At 39.5% G+C, this 26,822-nt stretch overlaps 1 protein-coding gene across 3 annotated transcripts in view; it reads right to left on the minus strand.

Moving 5' to 3' along the window:
• The window catches only part of LOC128645807 (signal transducer and activator of transcription 5B), a 981,630-nt gene that overhangs the window by 116,589 nt on the left and 838,219 nt on the right, over positions 1 to 26,822 (minus strand). For all 3 annotated transcript variants that reach the window (XM_053699073.1, XM_053699081.1, XM_053699087.1), the window contains one exon: positions 20,322 to 20,528. In XM_053699073.1, coding sequence (XP_053555048.1) covers positions 20,322 to 20,528 — 207 coding nt within the window. The remainder of the gene's footprint in view (positions 1 to 20,321; positions 20,529 to 26,822) is intronic.

Below are 26,822 nucleotides of genomic sequence, written 5' to 3' on the forward strand. Positions count from 1 at the left end.
ATGAGTATGAACATGAATATTACCCTTTTTTTGTAAGCATGATCCCAGTCGTTGTTAAATCACTGCATCAGGCTTACCTCAATTATACAAGGCTCTGTCAGCATTTTCTAGATCTTATCATCTCTCTAGAAATAAATATACTGAACATACCTCAATGCAGGTAATCTGCAAACCGTTCCCCCAACTGAAGTCTTTCCCATACTCTTCAGTTATGCGTGAGAACAGCAATGGACCTTAGTTACAAACCGCTAAGATCATCAACCTCCAGGCAGATTCTTCTTCTAATTTCTGCCTGGGAGTAAAACAGTACGACGCTGGTACCGTTTAAAAATAACAAACTCTTGATTGAAGGTAAATACTTCCTATCTTGTCGAGAGTTGCAAGAGAATGACTGGGGGTGGCAGTTAGGGGAGGAGCTATATAGACAGCTCTGCTGTGAGTGTCCTCTTGCAACTTCCTGTTGGGAAGGAGAATATCCCACAAGTAGTGGATGAACCCGTGGACTGGATATACCTTACAAGAGAAAAGGTATTGGCGCACATCCATTTTCAAAAGCACAACATATTTTTTGAACTGCTGCAAAAAAATTGCCTGCAAAAACACCAGGAGACAACTATTCTTTTTAAATAAAATTGGGATCTTAGTCACACAATATGGCCATATTCTGCTTAGCCAGTCACCAACTTACAAGGTGCCCCAATATAGAATGGTCCTAACACTACAGTCCTTTGTCTCAGAGGGCTGAATCATTCCTGATTTTACTCTTCATAATAGAATGAGACTCCCTGGGTTAATATTCACAACTCTATTACACTGTCATGAGCACACCTGCGATTGGATGGGGTACTTTAACCAATGGGAGATGGTCAGTCTCCCTGATTATGTTTTAATACAAATACCGAATTTTGTTTAGCACACCTTACAAAAAGTCTATATATACATCTTTGGGAGTGCTGCCTATATGACCTAGTCAATACACAAACAAAAAGGTATTGGCCCACATCCATTTTCAAAAGCACAACATATTTTTTTGAACTGCTGCAAAATATTGCCTGCAAAAACATCAAGAGAACTATTCTTTTTAAATAAAATTGTGATCGTAATCACACAAAATGGCTACATTCTGCTTAGCCAGTCACCAACTTACAAGGTGCACCCATATAGACTGGTCCTAACACTACAGTCCTTTGTCTCAGAGGGCTGAATCATTCCTGCTTTTACTCTTTATAATAGAATGAGACTCCCTGGCTTAATATTCACAACTCTATTACACTGTCATGAGCACACCTGAGCTTGGGTGGGGTGCTTTAACCAATGGGAGATGGTCAGTCTCCCTGATTATGTTTTAATACAAATACAAAATTTGGTTAAGTACACCTTACAAAAAGTGTTTGTTAAGCACACCTTACACAAAGTTTGTGTATTGACTAGGTCATATTGGCAGCACTCACAAAGATGTATATATAAACTTATTGTAAAGTGTGCTAAACCAAATTTTGTATTTGTATTAAAACATAATCAGGGAGACTGACCATCTCCAATTGGTCAGGGAGTCTCATTCTATTATGAAGAGTAAATGCAGGAATGATTCAGCCCTCTGAGGCAAAGGACTGTAGTGTTAGGACCAGTCTATATTGGGGCACCTTGTAAGTGGTGACTGGCTAAGCAGAATATGGCCATATTGTGTGACTAAGATCCCAATTTTATTTAAAAAGAATAGTTGTCTCTTGATGTTTTTTCAGGCAATTTTTTTGCAGCAGTTCAAAAAATATGTTGTGCTTTTGAAAATGGATGTGCGCCAATACCTTATTGTTTGTGTATTGAATAGGTACATATTGGCAGCACTCCCAAAGATGTATATATAAACTTTTTATAAGATGTGCTAAACCAAATTTTGTATTTATATATATATATATATATATATATATATATATACACACTATATATAGAATTCCAAGTGATATATAATGTGCACACATGGATTATCACAAAACAAATTCATACATAAACAAACTCTTATATATATATATATATATATATATATATAAAAAACACCCCCAAATAATCTCCCCTTAATGATACAAGGGGATATTAAAAAAGATGACAGGAGGAAGCCTGACAGTTAAAACATTTCCAGTAAAGTACAACCATGTAATACATATAGGCATTTCATTACAAATGTGCATGGTTTGAATAAGGCAGCATAGTTTCGGCAAAGGTAGGGTTAATAACGCTGGCTAAGTGAAACAATGTTATACATATAGGACTTTCAATACAAATGTGAATACCTTGAACAATGCAGCATAATTTAGGCAAAATGTGGTTAATAACGCTAACACTGATGGTTTTCAAAAATATCAATAGTTTAAAGCCTAGAGTGTAAAACCGGAGCGGATCTTAATAGGTTAAGATATATTTAACACACAGTGACATTAATACAAATAATGCCTTGGCCAGATCCCTCATTATAAAAGATTATTAACAATCACAATATCTGTATTTCTACTACTACAAAGGATCAAAATGTATAACTAACATGTTGTCTTCCAATACCTTAACATGCTACCACTGTAGCGGCTCACGCCGTCATTCCAAGAACAAATGTAAAGCTCTAACGAGGTGAAAAGAAACAGGAGCCATGTCAGACGGGGGGGGGTTCCAAAACAAAAACATAGTAGCTGAGTGTATTGTAATCAATCTTAGTAGTTGTGCACTTAATGAACAAGAGGTCTCACTCCTTAATAAAGGTTTGAATTATGTGCCCACGCATAAGATTGACAATTTTAAAATCAAATTGATATGACCAGGTTTCAACGCCAATTTAAGCTTAAAGATCTCTTTCAGAAATCTAACACTATACAAGATCAGATTAAATCAAAATTTAAACCTAAATCTAAATTAGAACCATCCAATACCCAACCAGCTATTAAAACTTTTATTTCTCTATCGGCCAGATTACGAGTTTTGCGTTAGGAGCTGTGGGGTGCTAACGAGCAGTTTTTTCTCACTGCTCACTTACCTACAGCGCTGGTATTACAGGTTTTTACAAACCCGGCGTTAAAAGACATGAAGTGAGCGTAGAGCAAAATTGTGTCCCTTACCTCACTCCAATACCAGCGCTGCTTAAGTGAGCGGTGAGCTGGTCGTACATGCTTGTGCACGATTTCCCCATAGACATCAATGAGGAGAGCCGGCTGAGAAAAAGTCTAACACCTGCCAAAAAGCAGCGCAAAACTCAGTAATGCAGCCCCATTGATTCCTATCTAATTTAAATATAATTTAAATAAATCTAAATAAAATTTCTATCATTAACTAAATTATTCCTATTTAAAACTAAATACTTACATATAAAATAAACCCTAAACTAGCTACAATATAACTAATAGTTACATTGTATCTAGCTTAGGGTTTATTTTTATTTTACAGGCAAGTTTGTATTTATTTTAACTAGGTAGAATAGTTACTAAATAGTTATTAACTATTTAATAACTATCTAGCTAAAATAAATACAAACTGACCTGTAAAATAAAACCTAACCTAAGGTACAATAACACCTAACACTACACTACAATTAAATAAATTAACTAAATTAAATACAATTAAATAAATTAAATACAATTAAATAAATTAAATTAGCTAAATCACAAAAAAAACAACACTAAATTACAGAAAAAAAATAAAAATTCAGATCTTTAAACTAATTACACCTAATCTAATAGCCCTATCAAAATTAAAAAAAAGCCCCCCAAAATAAAAAAAACCCTAGCCTAAACTGAACTATCAATAGCCCTTAAAAGGGCCTCTTGCGGGGCATTGCCCCAAAGTAATCAGCTCTTTTACCTGCAAAAAAAAAATACAAACAACCCTTCCAACAGTAAAACCCACCACCCACACAACCAACCCCCCAAATAAAATACTTAAAAAAACCTAAGCTCCCCATTGCCCTGAAAAGGGCATTTGGATGGGCATTGTCCTTAAAAGGGCATTTAGCTCTTTTGCAGGCCCAAACCCTAATCTAAAAATAAACCCACCCAATACACCCTTAAAAAAATCCTAACACTAACCCCGAAGATTCACTTACCGGGAGAAGTCTTTATCCAAGCGGCAAGATGTCCTCAACAAAGCTGGCAGAAGTGGTCCTCCAGACGGGCAGAAGTCTTCATCCAGACGGCATCTTCTATCTTCATCCTTCCGGCACGGAGCGGGTCCATCTTCAAGTCATCCGACGTGGAGAATCCTCTTCAAACGATTACTTCTTCATAATGAATATCTCTTTAAGTGACGTCATCCAAGATGGGGTCCCTTAGATTGCGATTGGCTGATAGAATTTTATCAGCCAATCGAAATTAAGGTACAAAAAATCCTATTTGCTGATTGGATCAGCCAATAGGATTGAACTTCAATCCTATTGGCTGATCCAATCAGCCTATAGGATTGAGCTTGCATTCTATTGGCTGATTGCATCAGCCAATAGGATTTTTTTTTCTACCTTAATTCCGATTGGCTGATAGAATTCAATCAGCCAATCGGAATCTAAGGGACGCCATCTTGGATGACGTCAGTTAAAGAGATATTCATTACGAAGAAGCCGTTGCTTGAAGAGGATGCTCCGCGTCGGATGTCTTGAATGTCGGATGAAGACTTCTGCCCGTCTGGAAGACCACTTCTGCCCGTCTGGAGGACCACTTCTGCTGGCTTCGTTGAGGACATCTTGCCGCTTGAAGACTTCTCCCGGTAAGTGAATCTTTGGGGGTTAGTGCTAGGATTTTTTTAAGGGTGTATTGGGTGGGTTTATTTTTAGATTAGGGTTTGGGCCTGAAAAAGAGCTAAATGCCCTTTTAAAGGCAATGGGGAGCTTAGTTTTTTTTAGTTAGTATTTTATTTGGGGGGTTGGTTGTGTGGGTGGTGGGTTTTACTGTTGGGGGGGGGTTGTTTGTATTTTTTTTTTACAGGTAAAAGAGCTGATTAAGAAATGACAAGAAGAAAACAGCGCATCCACGAATCACAGCAGCGTTTATTCAGGTAAATGACACACACAGAAAATTGCACACTTACAAGATGACAGTAATGTATGAGCGATAATGCCCTCTGGCTAGTTGTCTTTCGCCTGTAGCAAATCTCAGCGGGAACACCTCAGATGCCGACCAGCAGCACCAAGAGACCCACTTCCTGTCACATACGGCAGGTGCCAAAGAGAAACTCAAAAGAGCAGCAGTCCTAAACACTTTGATGTTAGGAGTTAGTTACACTACGCGTTTCCTCTCTTTGGCACCTGCTCTTTTGAGTTTCTCTTTGGCACATTTACTGAACAAACTTTGCCTCCCTCTGGTTCAGCTAAGTTAACACACCAATCCTGCTACAATCAGTCTATATGCTTTTTGTGTGACTTACACCAGCTACGGTTTTGGGACTGTTTTATTTTGGGACTGTTGTATTTACACATATCTGTTGTGTATGTTGGTGATTGTATTTATGTCCCATATGTTTATACTATAGGGGATTGTTGTGTGTCTTCTGAGAAACAGATATTAGATACACCCCGTTTTTACTTTTTGTTTATTTTCTTAAAGGGGAAGTTCTACGGGTGCCCCACCTGATTCAGTGTAGCGCTGTCATTATTTTCTCCTAAAAGAGCTGATTACTTTGGGGCAATGCCCCGAAAAAAGGCCCTTTTAAGGGCTATTGATAGTTTACTTTAGGCTAGGTTTTTTTTTTTTATTTTAGGGGGGGGTTTATTTTGATAGGGCTATTAGATTAGGTGTAATTAGTTTAAATATCTGTAATTTGTTTTTTATTTTCTGTAATTTAGTGTTTTAGCTAATTTAACCCCTTAATGACAGAGGACGTACCAGGTACGTCATAGAAAAAACTTCCCTTAATGACAGTTGACGTACCTGGTACGTCTTCTGTTGTCTGAAGTGCTGGAAGCGATCATAATCGCTTCCAGCTGCTTACAAGGGATTGTAGTGATGCCTCAATATTGAGGCATCACTACGATCCCTCATTTCACATACCGATGCAGAAAGGGCCACTCTGTGGCCCCATCTGCATCGGCTATTTATGTGCATAAATTAGTTGGTGGGTGGGAGCTGCTTTTAATACTTATACCCCTAGGTGTTGATTCCCCAACCGATCGTATAATATCCTCCTTCTGTTACCTGGTGCGGCCGTTGCGGCGGGGGTGGGTGGTGGGGTGGGTGCGCGTGCGCACGCATAATATACCGGCAACTTGAAAAAAAAAGATCGATGTAGATGCAGGGGCATCTCTGTTTTTTAGTAAGGGATCTGGGAGGGGGAGGGATGTAGATTATTTAGGGGGGCCAGCTACACTACAGAAAACAAATATTTTATATTAAAAAAGTAAAAAAAACTATTTTGGGGAGCAAATTGGGTACTGGCAGACAGCTGCCAGTACCCAAGATGGCGGCAAATAGATAGAGGGGGAGGGTTAGAAAGATGTATGGGGGGATCAGGGAGGTTGTGGGGGTAAGGGGGGATCCATCACTGCAGACTGTATGACAAAAAATAAAAAAAATATATTTTTATTTCAGTACTGGCAGACTTTCTGCCAGTACTTAAGATGGCGGTGACAATTGTGAGGTGGGGAGGGAAGAGAGCTGTTTGAGGGGGGTCAGGGGGGGATCAGGGGGTGGTATGTGTCAGGTGGGAGGCTGATCTCTACACTAAAGCTCAAAATTAACCCCACAAGCTACCTAATCAACCCCTTAACTGCTGGGCATATTACAAGTGTGGTGCGCAGCAGTATTTAACGGCCTTATTATTACCAAAAAGCAACACCAAAGCCATATATGTCTACTATTTCTGAACAAAGGGGATCACAGAGAAGCATTTACAACCATTTGTGCCATAATTGCACAAGCTGTTTGTAAATAATTTCAGTGAGAAACCTAAAATTGTGAAAAATTTACTTTTTTTTTTTTAATTTGATCGTATTTGGCGGTTAAATGGTGGCATGAAATATACCAAAATGGGCCTAGATCAATAATTTGGGTTGTCTACTACACTACACTAAAGCTAAAATTAAACCTAAAAGCTCCCTACAAGCTCCCTAATTAACCCCTTCACTGCTGGGCATAATACACGGGTGGTGTGCAGCGGCATTTAGCGGCCTTCTAATTACCAAAAAGCAACGCCAAATCCATATAGGTCTGCTATTTCTGAACAAAGGGGATCCCAGAGAAGTATTTACAACCATTTATGCCATAATTGCACAAGCTGTTTGTAAATAATTTCAGTGAGAAACCTAAAGTTTGTGAAAAAAATTGTAAAAAAGTCAACAATTTTTTTTATTTGATCGCATTTGGCGGTGAAATGGTGGCATGAAATATACCAAAATGGGCCTAGATAAATGCTTTGGGATGTCTTCTAAATATAAATATATACATGTCAAGGGATATTCAGGGATTCCTGAAAGATATCAGTGTTCCAATGTAACTAGCGCTAATTTTGAAAAAAAGTGGTTTGGAAATAGCAAAGTGCTACTTGTATTTATGGCCCTATAACTTGCAAAAAAAGCAAAGAACATGTAAACATTGGGTATTTCTAAACTCGGGACAAAATTTAGAAACTATTTAGAATGGGTGTAATTTTGGTGGTTGTAGATGTGTAACAGCTTTTCGGGGTAAAAGTTAGAAAAAGTGTGTTTTTTTTTTCAATTTTTTCCTCATATTTTATATTTTTTTATAGTAAATTATAAGATATGATGAAAATAATGGTATCTTTAGAAAGTCCATTTAATGGCGAGAAAAACGGTATATAATATGTGTGGGTAAAGTAAATGAGTAAGAGGAAAATTACAGCTAAACACAAACACTGCAGAAATGTAAAAATAGCCATTGTCATTAAGGGTAAGAAAATTGAAAAATGGCCCGGTCATTAAGGGGTTAATTTATTTAATTGTATTTAATTTAGTTAATTTATTTAATTGTAGTGTAGTTTTAGGTGTTATTGTAACTTAGGTTAGGTTTTATTTTACAGGTCAATTTGTATTTATTTTAGCTAGGTAGTTATTAAATAGTTAATAACTACTTAATAACTATTCCACCTAGTTAAAATAAATACAAACTTGCCTGTAAAATAAAAATGAACCCTAAGCTAGCTACAATGTAACTATTAGTTATAGTGTAGCTAGCTTAGGGTTTATTTTATAGGTAAGTATTTAGTTTTAAATAGGAATAATTTAGTTAATTATAGTAATTTTCTTTAGATTTATTTAAATTATATTTAAGTTAGGGGGTGTAAGGGTTATGGTTAGACTTAGATTTAGGGGTTAATACATTTAATATAGTGGCGGCGACGTTGGGGACGGCAGATTAGGGGTTAATAAGTATAATGTAGATGGCGGCAATGTTAGGGGCGGCAGATTAGGGGTTAATAAGTATAATGTAGATGGCGGTGATGTTAGGGGTGGCAGATTAGGGGTTAATAATATTTAACTAGTGTTTGCGAGGCAGGAGTACTGCGGTTTAGGGGTTAATATGCTTATTCTAGTGGCGGCGATGTCTGGAGCGGCAGATTAGGGGTTACAAATTTTATTATAGTGTTTGCGATGCGGGAGGGCCTCGGTTTAGGGGTTAATAGGTAGTTTATGGGTGTTAGTGTACTTTTTAGCACTTTAGTTATGAGTTTTATGCTACGGCGTTGTAGTGTAAAACTCATAACTACTGACTTTAGAATGCGTTACGGATCTTGGAGGTAGAGGGTGTACCGCTCACTTTTTTGCCTCCCAGGACAGACTCGTAATACCGGCGCTATGGAAGTCCCATAGAAAAAAGGGTTTACAAAGTTTACGTAAGTCGTTTTGCGGTAAGGCCAAAGGAGTGTGCGGTGCCTTTAAACCTGCAAGACTCGTAATAGCAGCGGGTGTAAAAAAGCAGCTTTAGGACCTGTTAGCGCCGCTTTTTAACCTTAACGCACAACTCGTAATCTAGCCGTATGTTCTGGGGAAATCAACAAAGGTTGCAAATCTCTTAAAAACAGTCAATGTGTGTCGGCACCTATGTTAACTGGTGAAGTGCTTGTAAAATAGCGAGTAGATCTCTCGCCCCTCTCCTGGTTTGGCAATGTCCAGCATCACTAAGCCTGACCTGTGGAAAAGCAGGAAAAACGACCCTCCGTATGTGCAAACCAGGTGCACATGAAGCTGGTCCGGCACTTGACGCTCTCACTGACCGCTCCGGTCTCCTCTGCTCGATCCACCTACGATGGCGTGTGACGTCACTGGGCAAACTTCCGGTCCACGGAACTTCTTTCTCCTCGATAGTACTATGCGTGTCCCGGCAACAGCCAAAACCAGGATCGGTGTGCTTGAGAATAGCAGATGTAACACACTGGAAATTGGTGCAACCTCGGTTCCGCAGGATAAGAATGATCAAAGTTCAAATGAGGTGCACAAACAGCCAGTTGTGAATACAAGTATTCTTTTCTTTATTTGCAAGTAAAATATTCGCTCCCTTCAGGGATACAGGATATACAAGTATAGTATTGAGTGGAGGTAGCTTCACTCTAGTGACTGTCTGCTGACATGTTTCGGCGATGAAGCCGTAATCGTAGCTACAGTCTCAGGTGTGCACCAGTCTAATAAACCTGTTCCTGGTACCTGATTGGTTTAAAAATATAATTAAAACCACACCTAGAGTGAAGTTAACCCCCACTCTCTTTACACATAAGACATAATGGAATAGAAATTATCCATTGCTTATTGTGACATACACAGTTAGGAAATGTAAGCTACATTGCATGAACAATCAATAAGTGAAAGAAATGAAAATTTAAATGAACCTTGTAACCTTTTCTTAGAAAACGCCAATGGTTAAATATCAATTGATACTGTAATAAATCTTGAACAATTTTGATCAATATTATCAGTCAGTGATATTCCTTATGTCAATATACAAGTAAACTTAGTAAGGCATATGAATTCTTAGTAAGGCGATTTTCCTTTAAAGTTTAAATATAGTTTTGTGTAAAGAGAGTGGGGGTTAACTTCACTCTAGGTGTGGTTTTAATTATATTTTTAAACCAATCAGGTACCAGGAACAGGTTTATTAGACTGGTGCACACCTGAGACTGTAGCTACGATTACGGCTTCATCGACGAAACATGTCAGCAGACAGTCACTAGAGTGAAGCTACCTCCACTCACTACTATACTTGTATATCCTGTATCCCTGAAGGGAGCGAATATTTTACTTGCAAATAAAGAAAAGAATACTTGTATTCACAACTGGCTGTTTGTGCACCTCATTTGAACTTTGATCATTCTTATCCTGCGGAACCGAGGTTGCACCAGTTTCCAGTGTGTTACATCTGCTATTCTCAAGCACACCGATCCTGGTTTTGGCTGTTGCCGGGACACGCATAGTACTATCGAGGAGAAAGAAGTTCCGTGGACCGGAAGTTTGCCCAGTGACGTCACACGCCATCGTAGGTGGATCGAGCAGAGGAGACCGGAGCGGTCAGTGAGAGCGTCAAGGGCCGGACCAGCTTCATGTGCACCTGGTTTGCACATACGGAGGGTCGTTTTTCCTGCTTTTCCACAGGTCAGGCTTAGTGATGCTGGACATTGCCAAACCAGGAGAGGGGTGAGAGATCTACTCGCTATTTTACAAGCACTTCACCAGTTAACATAGGTGCCGACACACATTGACTGTTTTTGTATTTTTCACTATTGGTTTCTAGTGATTGTGTCTGTGCACTCTGTATACCGGTTTCATTTTGCAGAGACATTTTCTTATTTCTCAATTGATATTATTGCAATATGGATCAAGTTAGTAGTGATACACAGATTGTGAAATTTTATGCATGGCAATCATCTGATGAAAGGAAAGGGGATATTTTGGAGTTGGAATCTGTTTTTTCCTCTGATTTCTCGACATACAATCTCAGCAAGTTGTTTGATGTAATGGAGTCCCTTTTAGAAAAGGAAACGAGGTTGAAATGGGACATTTGGACACTCCAAAAATACATAAAGTGTGGGATGATCCCAAGAGGACTCAGAATAAATAAATTTCCCACGTTTGCTGTTGAAGATGTTGAATTCATAAGGGTTTGGAACAGTGTTCTATCAGACTGTTCCTTTAGGCTAATGGGGATGTTAGTAGAACTTAAACTCAAGCAATTAAATGTTATATCTGATGAAATTAACTGTTTACAGATTGAAATGAACACACGAAGTAATGACTTACAGTTTAGTAAATTTGATCATATCTTGCATAATGCTATGACAGAGGCCAAAACCCTTATTATGGATATCAAACATGACAAGTATTTGAGAGATTTAGGGGATTATGAATCCAATAAAATTTATATTTGGAATAGAAAACAGAGAAGCAATTATAGGAGGGAAAATGATCAGAGAAAATATCCCAAGGGCAACAAGAACAAAAATAAAAATAGAAACAAGAGTAAAGATTCAAAATCTAAAAAAGTCACATTCAATGAGAGTGAGGCTGAATCCTCAGGGGACTATTCGTCATCAGGGGAGGAAAGGGAAACAGAGGTAGGAGCCAGTGGTACAACACATGCACCCAGTAATATAACACATACAATCAGTGTAGGCTCCAAATATACACCAGAATCAAGGGGGAATACAGACCCCTTGAATACTGGCAAAACGGAACAGGCAGAAATTGTACAGGTTTTTTCAAAGGCACCAAAAAGATTCGTAGGGGGGGGAGAAGAAAAGGGAGAAAGGGGAATTCTAAAAGAGCCCCCCCTACCCCCCAGACGGGGAAGGTCTCAAACCAAGTACATTTAAATTCTGTGGTCAATTTGTCTTCATATCCACTCAATGTGTTGGAGAATAAGGTTTTGAGTTATGGTCTCTATTTTGTTCCTGCTAATAATTTTAACCTTTTCCAAACCTTGGTGGATGTCAACAAATTGATAAGAAATCTTACGTTAAAAAAGTATTTTTCTACCACAACTGACGATTGTCCCCCAGACAGAGAGGTATTGGATTTTAATCCTGTACATCGCTTTAAACGTGAACTAGCCCAGTTAATAGATGATGGGAAGGAAGAGGGCTTTATTAATCAACCCACTATGGATTTTCTGGTGGTAGATTGTCCAGTTACCCCCATCTTCAATTTTTTACCCAAGGTGCACAAGTCCCTTGTGGAGGTCAAAGGAAGGCCAATCATTAGCGGTATTGGTTCTCTGTTTGAACCCCTTTCTCAGTGGCTGGATGAAATTTTACAGCCACTGGTTAAGGGTTTAAACAGCTATCTCAGAGATACCAAGCAATTACTGAATGAAATGGCTAAGTTTGTGTGGAGGGGGGGGGTACAGTTGGCTTACAATTAATGTTGTGGCTCTGTACTCCTCCATCCCACATGACAAGGGCCTTGAAGCACTTAATTTTTGTCTGTTAAGGTTTACCAACTTTAGTCCTGGTTTCCGTAGATTTATCCTCAGAGTGACTGAATTTTTACTGACACATAATGCCTTTGTTTTTGAGGGAGTTCACTACCTCCAAAGATGTGGGACAGCCATGGGGGCTAAATTTGCCCCTTCCTACGCTAACCTGTTCGTGGGTTGGTGGGAGCTGTCCCACATCTTTGGATGTGGTGAACTCTGGAAGCATAGGATCATTTACTATAGAAGGTACATTGATGACCTGCTAATGATCTGGTCTGGCTCTGATGAGGAGGCTAAGAGTTTTGCATCAACACTAAATGACAACAACATAGGCTTAAAATTCACTTTTGAATTTAACAAAGTCAGTATAAATTACTTGGATGTCACTCTGGTTGGTATTAGCGATAATATTGTTGATACTAAAGTATATAGGAAACCAATCACAGGGAATACTCTCCTCCATGCTAGAAGTAACCATCCGAAGAGAGTCTTTAATTCTGTCCTCAAAGGACAATTCATCAGACTCCGGAGAAACTGTACAACGGATGAAGACTATGAGAGACAATCTCTCGAGCTGGAGGAGAGGTTCTGTGAGAGAGGATACAAAAGAGTGGTTGTTAGCCAACACAGACTAAATATTGGGGCTAAACCCAGAGCCACCTATCTTGATAATAATAAAAAGAAAGATGGGGAAAGCACATTTGATGGAGTTTCCTTCATCACCCAGTACAGTAACCAATTCCATCAAATTTGCAATATTAGAAAACATTTTAATATTCTTAAAGCGGATGATAGATTGACAGATGTTGTCACAAAAGGGTGCAGATGTGCTTTTAGACGTGGGATCAGTTTAAGCAACTTGCTTGCCCCCACACAACTTAAGGATCCAAATAATGAAGTTTCATCTTGGTTGAGTTTTAAAGGAACTTACAAATGCAATTTTGCACAGTGCATTGCCTGTGAATTTTTACAAAAGGGAGAAGGCTTTAGGAGCGCAAGTACTGGTGAAAAGTTTAGACACTCTTCTTGTTTAAACTGCAGAACCAAGTTCGCAGTTTATTTATTAACTTGCACAGAATGTGCAATACAGTACACAGGGCTCACAACGAGGGAGACAAGAGAGAGGATCAGGGAACATGTCTCTAATATCAAAGCTGGCAAATTGACCACTCCTCTGGTTCAGCATTTTAAGATACATCATAACAAAAGTCCCAGGTCACTCAGATGGACCATTATTGAGCAGGTCAAGTTGAACAAGAGAGGCGGGGATAAGGAAAGATTGCTGGCAAAAAGGGAGGTATTTTGGATACACAGACTCAGAACCAGAGTCCCGGAAGGTCTAAATTCAGAATTTGACCTTATTAATTTTTGGGAATGATTTTCTGGTTCTGGGTCTGTGTATCCAATATTTAAGTCCTGCATATATACAGGGTCTTTGAACCCTGAAAACTGTACATCAAAATGTGTGATAAAATTAGCTTTTGTATTATGTGTAAATATATACTTATATTTCGTGGAATTCCAGGCAGGAGCTTGGCCTATACATATGCCAGTATGAATATAAATACAGATTTAATTGGTTCTTTATATATATGTATGTAAGGTCTATTGTCACTTGATGTACAGTGTATGCTTTTTGTTTGTTTTTGCCAATGTGACTAACATTGTATCAATTGATATTTAACCATTGGCGTTTTCTAAGAAAAGGTTACAAGGTTCATTTAAATTTTCATTTCTTTCACTTATTGATTGTTCATGCAATGTAGCTTACATTTCCTAACTGTGTATGTCACAATAAGCAATGGATAATTGCTATTCCATTATGTCTTATGTGTAAAGAGAGTGGGGGTTAACTTCACTCTAGGTGTGGTTTTAATTATATTTTTAAACCAATCAGGTACCAGGAACAGGTTTATTAGACTGGTGCACACCTGAGACTGTAGCTACGATTACGGCTTCATCGCCGAAACATGTCAGCAGACAGTCACTAGAGTGAAGTTCCCTCCACTCACTACTATACTTGTATATCCTGTATCCCTGAAGGTTGCAAATCTCTTGTCAAGCAGCATGGTAATATGAGTGCACAAGAATGGGAAGCCATTGGTAGTTTACGTAATGATAAAACAATCATCATTTGTGCCGCCGCCGAGGACGACAAAATGTTACAAAGGGCCCTATAAAGTGGCTACATTGATGAGACCATACATAGGTTTCTGACCACCCCAAATATCCACATATTTATAGTATTCCTCAAGATCCTTTAAAACCTCCAGAACACCCGATTGTGTCTGCTATTGGGTCACTATCAAAGTGTGGCCCAATATGTTCATTATTTTTTATAAGACACAGTCAGAAAGACAAGGGCTTTCCTCCTGGATTCTATTGAACTCAACAAGGCCTTAAAAGACAACGTTTTTTTCTAATTAAGTGTTACTGATCATGCTAGACGTGGCCAGTCTATAAACTATCATTCCTCAAAATTTAGGTTTGGAAGCCCTAAGAAATAATTTGTCTTCTGATCAAGATTATAATGGCCCCCCAATTGAATTCATTATTGAGCTGTTGGACATCTGTCTAACACACAATTATTTTTGATTTGAGAACACATATTATTTACACCTTGTTGGTACTGCCATGGGCTCTCCAATGGCCCCGGCATATGCCACCCTCTTCATGGCATGGTATGAGGACCAATATGTGCTCAGAGACAAAAACCCCAACATTTTATTTTACCATCGTTATATCGACGATTTGGTTATTATTTGGGGTGGAAATGAGTCAGAACTAAAACTTTGGTATGAACAACTTAATTGCAATTTGTCCAATATCCAATTTAAAATGGAATATGATTAGGTACAAATTACATTTTTAGAGCTTTGTATTTATAAAAGCAATGATGAGAAACAATGTAGGTTGAATACCAAGTTATATTCAAAACCAACAGATCGGAATACATTGTTAAAGTTTCAGAGTTTCCATCCTCCACAACTGAAATTCTGCATTTTAAAATCACAACTATTAAGAGTGATTAGAAATAACACTCAGTCAGGTGATACATGCCGAGTGACGTATAGGCCAGAGCGGTTATTTCAGTAGGGAAACGCAGTTAGAGCTTTACACCTGTTTTTGAAATGGCGGCGTGAGACGCTACAGTTGTAGCATATTAAAGGGACACTGTACCATAAAATTTTCTTTCATGATTCAGATTGAGCATGACATTTTAAGCAACTTTCTAATTTACTCCTATTATCAAATTTTCTTCATTCTCTTGGTATCTTTATTTGAAATTCAAGAATGTAAGTTTAGATGCCGGCCCATTTTTGGTGAACAACCTGGGTTGTCCTTGCTGATTGGTGGATAAATTCATCCACCAATAAAAAATTGCTGTCCAGAGTACTGAAACCAAAAAAAAGCTTAGATGCCTTCTTTTTCAAATAATGATAGCAAGAGAACAAAGAAAATTTGATAATAGGAGTAAATTAGAAAGTTGCTTAAAATTGCATGCTCAATCTGAATCACGAAATAAATTTTTTGGGTACAGTGTCCCTTTAAGGTATTGCTTTTATATCTGTGTAACAGTTGCGGTTTGGAAGATAACATGTTATTTATACATTTTAATTTTTTTGTAGTAATAGAAATACTGATATTGTGATTGTTTATGTCACTGTTGTTAAATATATCTTAACCTATTAAGATCTGCTCCGGTTTTACACTCTAAGCTTTAACCTATATATATTTTTAAAAACCATCAGTGTTAGCGTTATTAACCACATTTTGCCTAAATTATGCTGCATTGTTCAAGGTATTCACATTTGTATTGAAAGTCCTATATGTATAACATTGTTTCACTAAGCCAGCGTTATTAACCCTACCTTTGCCGAAACTATGCTGCCTTATTCAAACCATGCACATTTGTAATGAAATGCCTATATGTATTACATGGTTGTACTTTACTGGAAATGTTTTAACTGTCAGGCTTTCTCCTATCAGCTTTTTAATATCCACTAATAGTCAGTTAAAGAAACTGAACAGAAAAGGTGATACACTATAAGCACTCAAATAAGACCCTAGAATTTCGTTGCGACTGGGATAATTAACATCATAGAAAATTAAAACATAAATCTTTATTAGAATACTATTGAAACAATGGGTAAAGTAAAACTAAAATGCTAGCAGCCAGGGCCGCCATCAGGGGGTGACAGGGGTGACTCCTGTCAGGGGCCCAATGGGCCAGGGGGGCCCTATGAGGCAAGAACTAAAAAAAAAAAATTGGCAGCCCCCAGTGGGTACTACAACAGTACTAATTGAGCATGGGAAATTTTATTACAAGGAGTAAAGTATTAGCATTTGAGAGGATTTCTCAGTGTGCACTAAACCACTATGCACAGTGTAAGACAGACTTGGCACTTTGTTTGTACAGTGTGTGTCTGAGTCAGACGGCAGATCACTTTCATTTGCAGAGGAGGTAGGACTTACTTAGCAAATGTTTTTTGTTTCTTTGTGCAATTTCGGATTGTAACTTCAGTGTGGTAGTAATTGTATGGTGGGGCCAGGGGTCCATAAAAACAATTTTTTTTAGCAACAGTGTATTTATGATTATTTGACAATGCTGTAGAAATTCTATATTTGACCATGCAGAGATGTTTCCTTCTCAATACACAAATGGTAGGTGCCCTTTTGGCAGATATTCATTTTTTTTTATTTGAAATGAGACAGGTTAACTCAAAACTGTTCAGTTTACATTACAGCTGACTTAATTTTGAAATACATACCAACAAGCCTAAATCCTGCATTTAACCAGATCTAATGGTATGAGTACCACAGCTTATGGTTCCACCAAGACCATATAGAGTACAGCATTTTCAAAAAGTACAGCTGACAGATGGGAACATTTGTACACTATATTTGAAGTTGTGCTCTTGGTTTGGGGAAAATGGGGAAAAAACAAACTGTCAACCAAATTTCAAAAGTACTTTTCTTCATCTAGCCATCTACCCAGATCATTAATGTACTATTTTGAATTCACAGAAATATTTTTGTTTGCACATTTACAAATATGATACTTTAAAAAGTGATCTCTTAATTTCTGAATTTTTTTATCATGCATGTCACACACTGTTGATTTAGGGGATGCAAGGTGCATAAATGTTTCCTCCTGTGAGTGTTTCTGTGGGTGTCTGTATTTATGTCTTTGTGCTTTGGTTTGTGTCTCTATGAGTGTGTATGTATTTGTATTCTGTGGGTCTCTCTGTGAGGGTGGGTGTGTATGTCTTTGCATTTTCTGTGGATGTCTGTGAGGGTGTGTGCATATGTCTTTGTGCTTTTTCTATGGGTGTCTCTGTGAGGGTGTGTGTATGTTTGTCTTTGTGTATTTTCTCTGGATGCCTCTATGAGGGTGGGTGTGTATGTCTGTGTTTTCTGTGGATGTCTCTGTGAGGGTGTGTGTTTTCTGTGGGTGTCTCTGTGAGGGTGTGTGTATGTCTTTGTGTGTTTTATGTGGATGTCTCAGTGAGGGTGTGTAAATGTATATGTCTTTCTGTGTTTTATGTGCTTGTCTCTCTGTGTGTCTATGTCTTTCTGTGTTTTTTGTGGGTGTCTCTGTGTGTGTGTATGTTTTTGTGTGTTTTATGAGGCTGTCTCTGTCGGTGTTTCCTTGGGTGTATGTGCAAGTTTGTGTTTGAGTTTGTGTGTCCATTGTCTGTTCCTTTTTAGGACATTTTGACCTTACTACTGATTATTCACATCTTTCTACAGACTTTGAGACTAACGAGACCTTTCCGGTAGTCACCTAATCTACCATTTAACCTTTAAATTATTGTTTAGGCAGTTCAGGGCCCTTCCATTCAGCCACTGCATGCTGTTGTCATCATTTAGTTGACATCTTCCTTTACAAAAAGATAATCAGAACTCCATATTTTGCTTTCTAAATCTCTTTTTTTACAAAACTGTAGTCTAACTCATTACTTGTCAGTGTTTGGGTGTCTGAGTGTGTTTCTTTGCATGTCTGCTAGAGTGTCTGTATGTGAATCCTTATGTGTGAGTGTGTGTGTGTGTTTCAGTATATGAGTGTGTCTGTGTGTTTGTATGTTACTACCTTTACAACATTTCCAAGTTTAAATAGACACTTAAGAATAAAGTGTATATACGTTTTAGTCACTTGGTCAAAAATTGCACATGTCAAGGGGGGCCCTGATCAATGGCAAAGTCAGGGGCCCCAAAATTTCTAGTGGCGGCCCTGCTAGAAGCAATAGATTCTGGTTATGTACACCAGTTATGTTAGGGAAGTCGCAGAGTGACTAATAATAACGTCAGCTAGTAAGTATGGGAAGCTAGGCTTAAAATGTGTGAACAGAACCCCAATACTGAGCGGTTAGATGTCAAATATGTGATGAATAAATATTGTTCAGGATTCATATCCAATAGTGTAGTGATAAATCCAAAGAAATAGCTAAATTGTAATGCCTCACAAATTAATTACTTAATAAGGCTACTAACACTTATTCTTAGTAGTGTGACTCAATATTAAAGAAGCTGGTTTATATTGGTGTGAATTGCACAAATGCCAACCAATCACTATATAATCAGCCATCTTTAAATATATATATATATATATATATATATATATATATATATATATATATACACAGTACCCAAGCGGCTGTGGGTAAAAGCCTGATGTATGATCCTAAATCCCCTCAGAGTACGGAGTCACTGCATCAAACATATATACAATGCACTGTAATTCCCCCATCTTCATTATCTTTTTTGCCTCCGCCTGAGGGGTTCAAGGGGGGGCAAAGCCTTGTAAACATCATTCCCCAAGGCTCACTTGGAGTGGATGCCAGAGGATCGACGGGGTGCCTTAATTAAACCCTGCAGACGGAGGCAAAAGAAATAGTGTAGATGGAGGAATTACAGGACATGGGGCTTTACCCACAGCCGCTTGGGTAATGTCCATTTTACCGGGGCAATCCTAGGATTAACCGGATTTCTTACTTTAAAATAGATATCTACAGTTTTATATAGTTATATATATTTATAATAAAAATAAAATTTTCCTGTAAATGAAGAACATTGGAATGTGTAATATGATGAACTGTCGTGTTAGAGTGCAAGCTATAGGTTTTAGGTTTATTTCTTCTGTGCTCTCTATTGACTTCTATGGGGAGAATATGTTAATGTGGTCGCAATATATCGCAAAGTCCTTTGGATAGTGCGCAAACTTTAACTTTAAACTTGTAATACACGTGTAACCCAACACACACAAAAATATTACTTATAGCAAAGTTAACGTTCGAATGGGAGCGCTAAATATTGCAAACTTTGTAAACTAGCCCAGAAAAGGTTATATCACATGCATGGATAACAGTACTTATGCCCAAATGTGCACAAGACACAGGGCTCCTCAAGCGTACGCTTATCTCACCATTTACAGAACATGGAGGACAGATCACATCCTGTGCTTAGAATAAAAGCATATTCCACCAGGTGTACATAAGATACAGAATATGTCACACTATCTGCATGGAATAAAGAACACATCCAACCATGTATATGAGGCAGAGAACATATCCACCAATATAAGTGGAATAAAATAAAAGAAGTATCTTATACACAAAAGATACATATGCATTAAATACAAAAGTATTATGACAGATACACATTACAATATACAATCAGGTGGAACAGATCAAAAGTACACATTACAAAAAAAAAAGACCCACCAACATGACCCTTTTATATAAATCATGCTTCACTATTAGTGTGGAATAATGAAGAAATAACATCATGTCAAAACAATACAGACCGTATTCATCGAATACAAAATATGACAAAATATTCAAATTTAAAAAACAAACAACTCACCATACTGCTGAAGACTATGGGAGAGGGTATGGTTGGTATATAAAGTACAACATGTCAGCTCTTAGCACCCCTTACCCGGTTGAACTGAGCCCAGGAAACAGTCATGTTGGTATAGTCTTCTTTGTGGTTGCTGTTGCTGTTAAATAATTTTTGTGCTAAAAACAATAGGTTCTCTTCACTGAGCCCTCGATTACTCTGCACCTCAGCTTTAAACTTCATATTCAGAGCTTCACACAACTGTGGCCATAAGACCTTGTCTGGTACAACAAACGGCACTCTGCCCTGCAGAAAGAAAAATGTTATTTATATCTATTTATAAATCTATCTATATATTAAATAAATATATATATATATATATATATATATATATATATATATATATATATATATATATATATATATATATATATATAAAATCCAAAAACCCACAATACCCAAAATAGGTGGAAGTTTTGCTACTGTGGGTTTTTGGACTGCATATTCTAAAAGCTGGACACCCTGGTCTATTGATTGTCTCTAAAGTGAGAGTGCCCTTTACCTAAGGATTTGTATATATATATATATATATATATATATATATATATATATATATATCAGTGCTGCACGATTAATCGCATATGCGATTTAAAATCGTGATTAATCTCCGCGATTTAGAAACCACGAGAGTATGCAATTTTAAACCCCCCCCCCTATAATTTATGCTTACCAGATAAATTTCTTTCCTTCCGGACAGGGAGAGTCCACGGCTTCATTCCTTACTGTTGGGAAATACAACACCTGGCCACCAGGAGGAGGCAAAGACACCCCAGCCAAAGGCTTAAATATCCCTCCCACTTCCTCATTACCCCAGTCATTCTGTCGAGGGAACAAGGAAAAGTAGAAGAAACATTAGGGTATAAATGTTGCTAGAAGAATAAAAAAAATAATAGGGGACCACACATATACAAGAAAAAACGGGCAGGGTCGTGGACTCTTCCCTATCTGGAAGGAAAGGAATTTATCTGGTAAGTATAAATTATGTTTTTCCTTCCCAAGATAAGGAGAGTCCACGGTTTAATTCCTTACTGTTGAGGAAACTATACCCAAGCTCCAAAGGACATGAATGAATAACGGGAGGGAACAAAAAGGAAGAGGCGGACCCTATTTTGAGGGCACCACAGCCTGCAAAACTTTTCTCCTGAAAGCTGCTTCAGCCAAAGCAAAAACATCAAACTTGTAAAATTTTGAAAAAGTATTTAAGGAGGTCCAGGTAGCCACTTTAGAAATCTGATACATAGAGAACTCGTTCTTAAAGGCCAAAGAGGAAGCCACTGCTCTAGTGGAATGAGCCATTTTCCTCTCAGGAGGACGATGTCCCGCTGTCTCATAAGCGAAGCGGATGACACTCCTTAACCAAAAAGATAGGGAAGTCAAAGTAGCCTTCTGCCTCTTACGCTTCCCGAATAGACAACAAACTAAGAGGAAGATTGTCTAAACTCGTTAGTAGCCTGAAGATAAAACTTCAAGGCGCAAACCACATCCAAATTGTGAAGTAAGCTTTCCTTCGATGAAGAAGGATTAGGACACAAGGAAGGAACCACAATCTCCTGATTGATGTTACGATTCCACACAACCTTAGGACATAAAACTGCCTTATCTGCATGAAAAATCAGATAAGGGGGCTTGCATTGCAAAGCAGAGATCTCAGAGGCAATAGCCAATGAAAAGAGAACCTTCCAAGATAACAATTTAATGTCAACGGAATATAGAGGCTCAAACAGAACCTGTTGCAAAACCCGAAGAACAAGATTTAGGCTCCAAGGAGGAGCCCCAGATCTAAACACAGGTCTGATCCTAATCAGAGCCTTAACAAAGGACTGCATGTCTGGAAGCTCAGCCAGTCTTTTGTGCAATAAAACCAACAGGGCCGACATTTGTCCCCTCAGGGAACTAGCAGAAAGGCCCTTCCTGGAGAAAAAATAAGATCCTGGCAAACTTAACTCTGTGCCAGGAAAAACCATGCTCTTCACACCAGAATAAGTAGGTCCTTCACATCTTGCTGTAGATACACCGAGTAACTGGTTTACGAGCTTGAATAAGTTAAACCTCTCTTGACTAAGACTTACGGCTAGATTTAGAGTTGGGCGGTAGCCGTCAAAACCAGCGTTAGAGGCTCCTAACGCTGGTTTTTACCGCCCTCTGGTATTTGGAGTCAGTCAGGAAAGGGTCTAACGCTCACTTTACAGCCGCAACTTTTCCATACCGCAGATCCCCCTACGCCATTTGCGTATCCTATCTTTTCAATGGGATCTTTCTAACGCCGGTATTTAGATTCGTGGCTGAAGTGAGCGTTAGAAAGTTAGGTGTCGGCGATGTTAGGGAGGGCAGATTAGGGGTTAATACTATTTATTATAGGGTTATTGAGGCGGGAGTGAGGCGGATTAGGGGTTAATAACTTTATTATAATAGCGGCGCCGTCCGGTCGGCAGATTAGGGGTTAATAAGTGTAGGCAGGTGGAGGCGACATTGAGGGGGGCAGATTAGGGGTTAATAAATATAATATAGGGGTCTGCGGTGTTAGGGGCAGAAGATTAGGGGTACATAGCTATAATGTAGCTTGCGGTGGTGTACGGAGCGGAAGATTAGGGGTTAATAATAAAATGCAGGGGATAGCGGGGGCGGCAGATTAGGGGTTAATAATTGTAAGGTTAGGGGTGTTAAGACTCGGGGTACATGTTAGGTGCAGACTTAGGTAGTGTTTCCGCATAGGAAACAATGGGGCTGCGTTAGGAGCTGAACGCTGCTTTTTTGCAGGTGTTAGGTTTTTTTTTAAGCTCAAACAGCCCCATTGTTTTCTATGGGGGAATCGTGCACGAGCACGTTTTTGAAGCTGGCCGCGTCCGTAAGCACCGCTGGTATCGAGAGTTGCAGTGCCGGTAAATATGCTATACGCTCCCTTTTTTGGAGCCTAACGCAGCCCTTCTGTGAACTCTAAATACCAGCGGTATTTAAAAGGTGCGGGAGAAAAAAAGCACGCGTAGCTAACGCACCCCTTTGGCCGCAGAACTCTAAATCTAGCCGCTAGCGTTTAATCTCCATGCAGTCAGCCTCAGAGAATCTAGATTTTGATGAACAAATGAACCTTGTATCAGCAGGTCTCTGCGACAAGGTAACTTCCACAGAGGAGATGAGGACATCCCCACTAGATCTACTAACCACGTCCTTCGCGGCCACGATGGAGCAATCAGGATTACTGATACCCGCTCCTGCATGATGCGGGCCACCACTCGAGGAAGAAGTGGTAATGTAGGAAAAAGATATATGAGTTTGAACCTCTAGGGCACCGCTAGTGCATCTATTAGATCCGTATGGGGATCCCTCCACCTCGACCCGTAACTGGGTAGCTTGGTATTGAGACGGGGCGCCATGAGATCTATCTCCGGCATCCCCCACTTGCTGCATATCCCTATGAACACCTTGGGATGGAGAGACCATTCCCCTAGATGGAAGGATTGCCTGCTGAGAAAATCTCACACCCAGAATGTGGATTGCTGACAGTGAACAGCTGTGGGCCTCTGCCAACTCCAGAATCTGAGATACTTCCTTCATCGCCAAGGAACTTCTCGTTCCCCCCTATAGTTGACGTAAGCCACCAAGGTTATATTGTCTGATTGGAATCTGATAAACTGGGACAAACCCAGAAGTGGCCAAGCATCCAAGGCCTTTAAGATTGCCCGTAATTCCAAAATATGGATCGGGAGGGAAGACTCCTCCTGAGTCCACAACCCCTGTGCCTTCCTGGCACCCCAAACAGCTCCCCATCCGGATAGGTTTGCGTCTATAGTCATAATCTCCCAGGAGGGTCTTAAGAAGCATGTCCCTTGGGACAGATGATCTGGACAGAGCCACCAAGGGAGCGATTCTTTCGACCAGCTGTCTAATACAATCTGTTGAGATTGTAACGGTAAGCGTAGAAATAATGGTGTCCAGGCCTGGACCCAATAAAATCTTTCCCTTGAAGGTAAGATAAAGGAGTCTGGACTTAGAAGTCATATATGCAGATCAAGACTTAAACCAAAGCGCCCAGCAGGCTAGGACCGCAAAGCCAGAGGCCTTTGCATTTAGGCAAATAATTTGCATGTTTGCATCACAGATAAAAGAATTAGCAATTCTCAGAGCTTTAATTCTGCCTTGAATATCCTCGAGGGGAGACTCCACCTCAATGAGTTCCGACAAAGAGTGGCACCAGTAGGTAGCCGCTCCGGCAACCATGGCAACTGAAGCCGCCGGTTGAAAAAAAAAAATCCTGTATGTTGAAACAACTTTCTATTTTCTTATGCATCGGCTCTCTGAACGAGAACTATCTTCAAGAGGTATAGTAGTACTTTTAATAAGTGTAAATAGAAGAACACAGAGGCGCCACCATGGCCCAGTACCACCAAAACAAAGAAATAAATATATAGAAGGCACTATATATACTCACAAACGTCAAGCACCCAGGTGGTGCTAGTGGGGCAGGCTGAAACTTCACAGTAGTTCAGCTCACTGATATACCTCCAAATAGATCCAGTCGGTGTTCCTTGAGAGCCTAAGATCCTATGCCTAGAAAAGAGAGAGGCAAACCAACATGGCCTAGTATTGTTTGAGCCCAGGGAGAATATAGCCCTAATGGGTATACTCACAGGAAACAAAGCACCTCCAGGTGCAATATCAGCAAGCTGGAACCATAAGTCGCCCAGTAGACAAACCACGGCAAGTGATCCTCCGCTTCCAGTAGTATAACGGTGGATAAGAGAGGGGTGTATGGAACCCTAGATGGATAAGAGGCTGCCAGCAGTTAGTATGGCTTCCTCATGTTAATCCGTATGTTGACAGTAAGAAAGATGGCAGTAACGGTATCAGTCACGTGATGCGGCGGGAAAATTGAAGGAAAATGGCAGCGGCCATAACCCGCTGCCATTTTCCTTCAATTTTCCCGCCGCATCACGTGACTGATACCGTTACTGCCATCTTTCTTACTGTCAACATACGGATTAACACGAGGAAGCCATACTAACTGCTGGCAGCCTCTTATCCCTCTAGGGTTCCATACACCCCTCTCTTATCCACCGTTATACTACTGGAAGCGGAGGATCACTTGCCGTGGTTTGTCTACTGGGCGACTTATGGTTCCAGCTTGCTGATATTGCACCTGGAGGTGCTTTGTTTCCTGTGAGTATACCCATTAGGGCTATATTCTCCCTGGGCTCAAACAATACTAGGCCATGTTGGTTTGCCTCTCTCTTTTCTAGGCATAGGATCTTAGGCTCTCAAGGAACACCGACTGGATCTATTTGGAGGTATATCAGTGAGCTGAACTACTGTGAAGTTTCAGCCTGCCCCACTAGCACCACCTGGGTGCTTGACGTTTGTGAGTATATATAGTGCCTTCTATATATTTATTTCTTTGTTTTGGTGGTACTGGGCCATGGTGGCGCCTCTGTGTTCTTCTATTTGCAGTATCTAACCATCAGGACGACCATCCTTTGACAGAGTGCTGCCGCCAGATAGTGGGACTTGATTGATGAATGGACATTAACATACCTATACCTACTGTATAGTTCACTGTTCTGTTGTTTTATCCTGTGTTACTGTGTGTATTGTTTTATGTCTAGGTTCTAGACTATTTATCTATCCGATTTTTTGGCAACTGGGAGGCGCACCCTAAAGGGTGTGGTGTGCATTTGTGTATACCACTCCCCACATTATACTTTTAATAAGTGTAGAGAAAGAACTATCCACCTTAGGAATGGAGCCCCATAAATCCAGTTGAGAGTCCGGGACCGGGAACAACTTTTTAAAAGTAGACGAGGGGGACAAAGGAAGAACCAATTCTTTCCCATTCGTTCTTAATATTGTTCGCCATCTTAACCAGCACAGGGAAAGTCAAAGGAACTTTCCTGTCTTCGTAAACTCTGTCTAACTTAGGTATCATACATTCTTCAGGCAGCGCGGCCTCTGGAATCTCTAACATAGACAGAACCTCCTTTAATAAAAAACGCAAGTGCTCAATTTTAAATCTAAAGGACGATTCCTCTGCAGCAGGAGGCTTAGACGCTAAAGACTCCGACCCAGAACGTTCTACCTCTGAAGCTACAGAGGTTAACTCATCATTGGATAACTGGGACATAATAGCTAAATCCGATAAATATTTAGATGACTCCGGGTCAGGAGAGCTATGTTTAAACGTTCTCATGCGTTTGTTGGAGTAAGGTAATGCACTGAGGGCTGAAGACATCGCCGTTTGTAACTGCGCAGGAAAAGTCTGCAGGAGGAAGGCCACCTCCGGATGGAGTATTAGATGTTCTACAGGGAACTGTATGTGGAGTGGATAATGTAGCAAGGGTAGTAATCTCATGAGACGCTGAGTCCTGAGAGGTAGACGGCTCAGAGGGACTAAGAGCCTTAGCAGGCTTGTCTCCCTTCTTAGACTTTATAACAGTGTTAAGGCATGTAGAACATAATTGAGTGGGTGGGAAAACCATGGCCTCCTCCCAATATAAACAGGTATGATTTAGTACTGAAGGAGTACCCTCTAACATGTCAGAGTCCTCCATA

The sequence above is a fragment of the Bombina bombina genome, chromosome 1 (genome assembly GCF_027579735.1).
Source record: "Bombina bombina isolate aBomBom1 chromosome 1, aBomBom1.pri, whole genome shotgun sequence".
NCBI classification, from domain to species: Eukaryota; Metazoa; Chordata; class Amphibia; order Anura; family Bombinatoridae; genus Bombina; species Bombina bombina.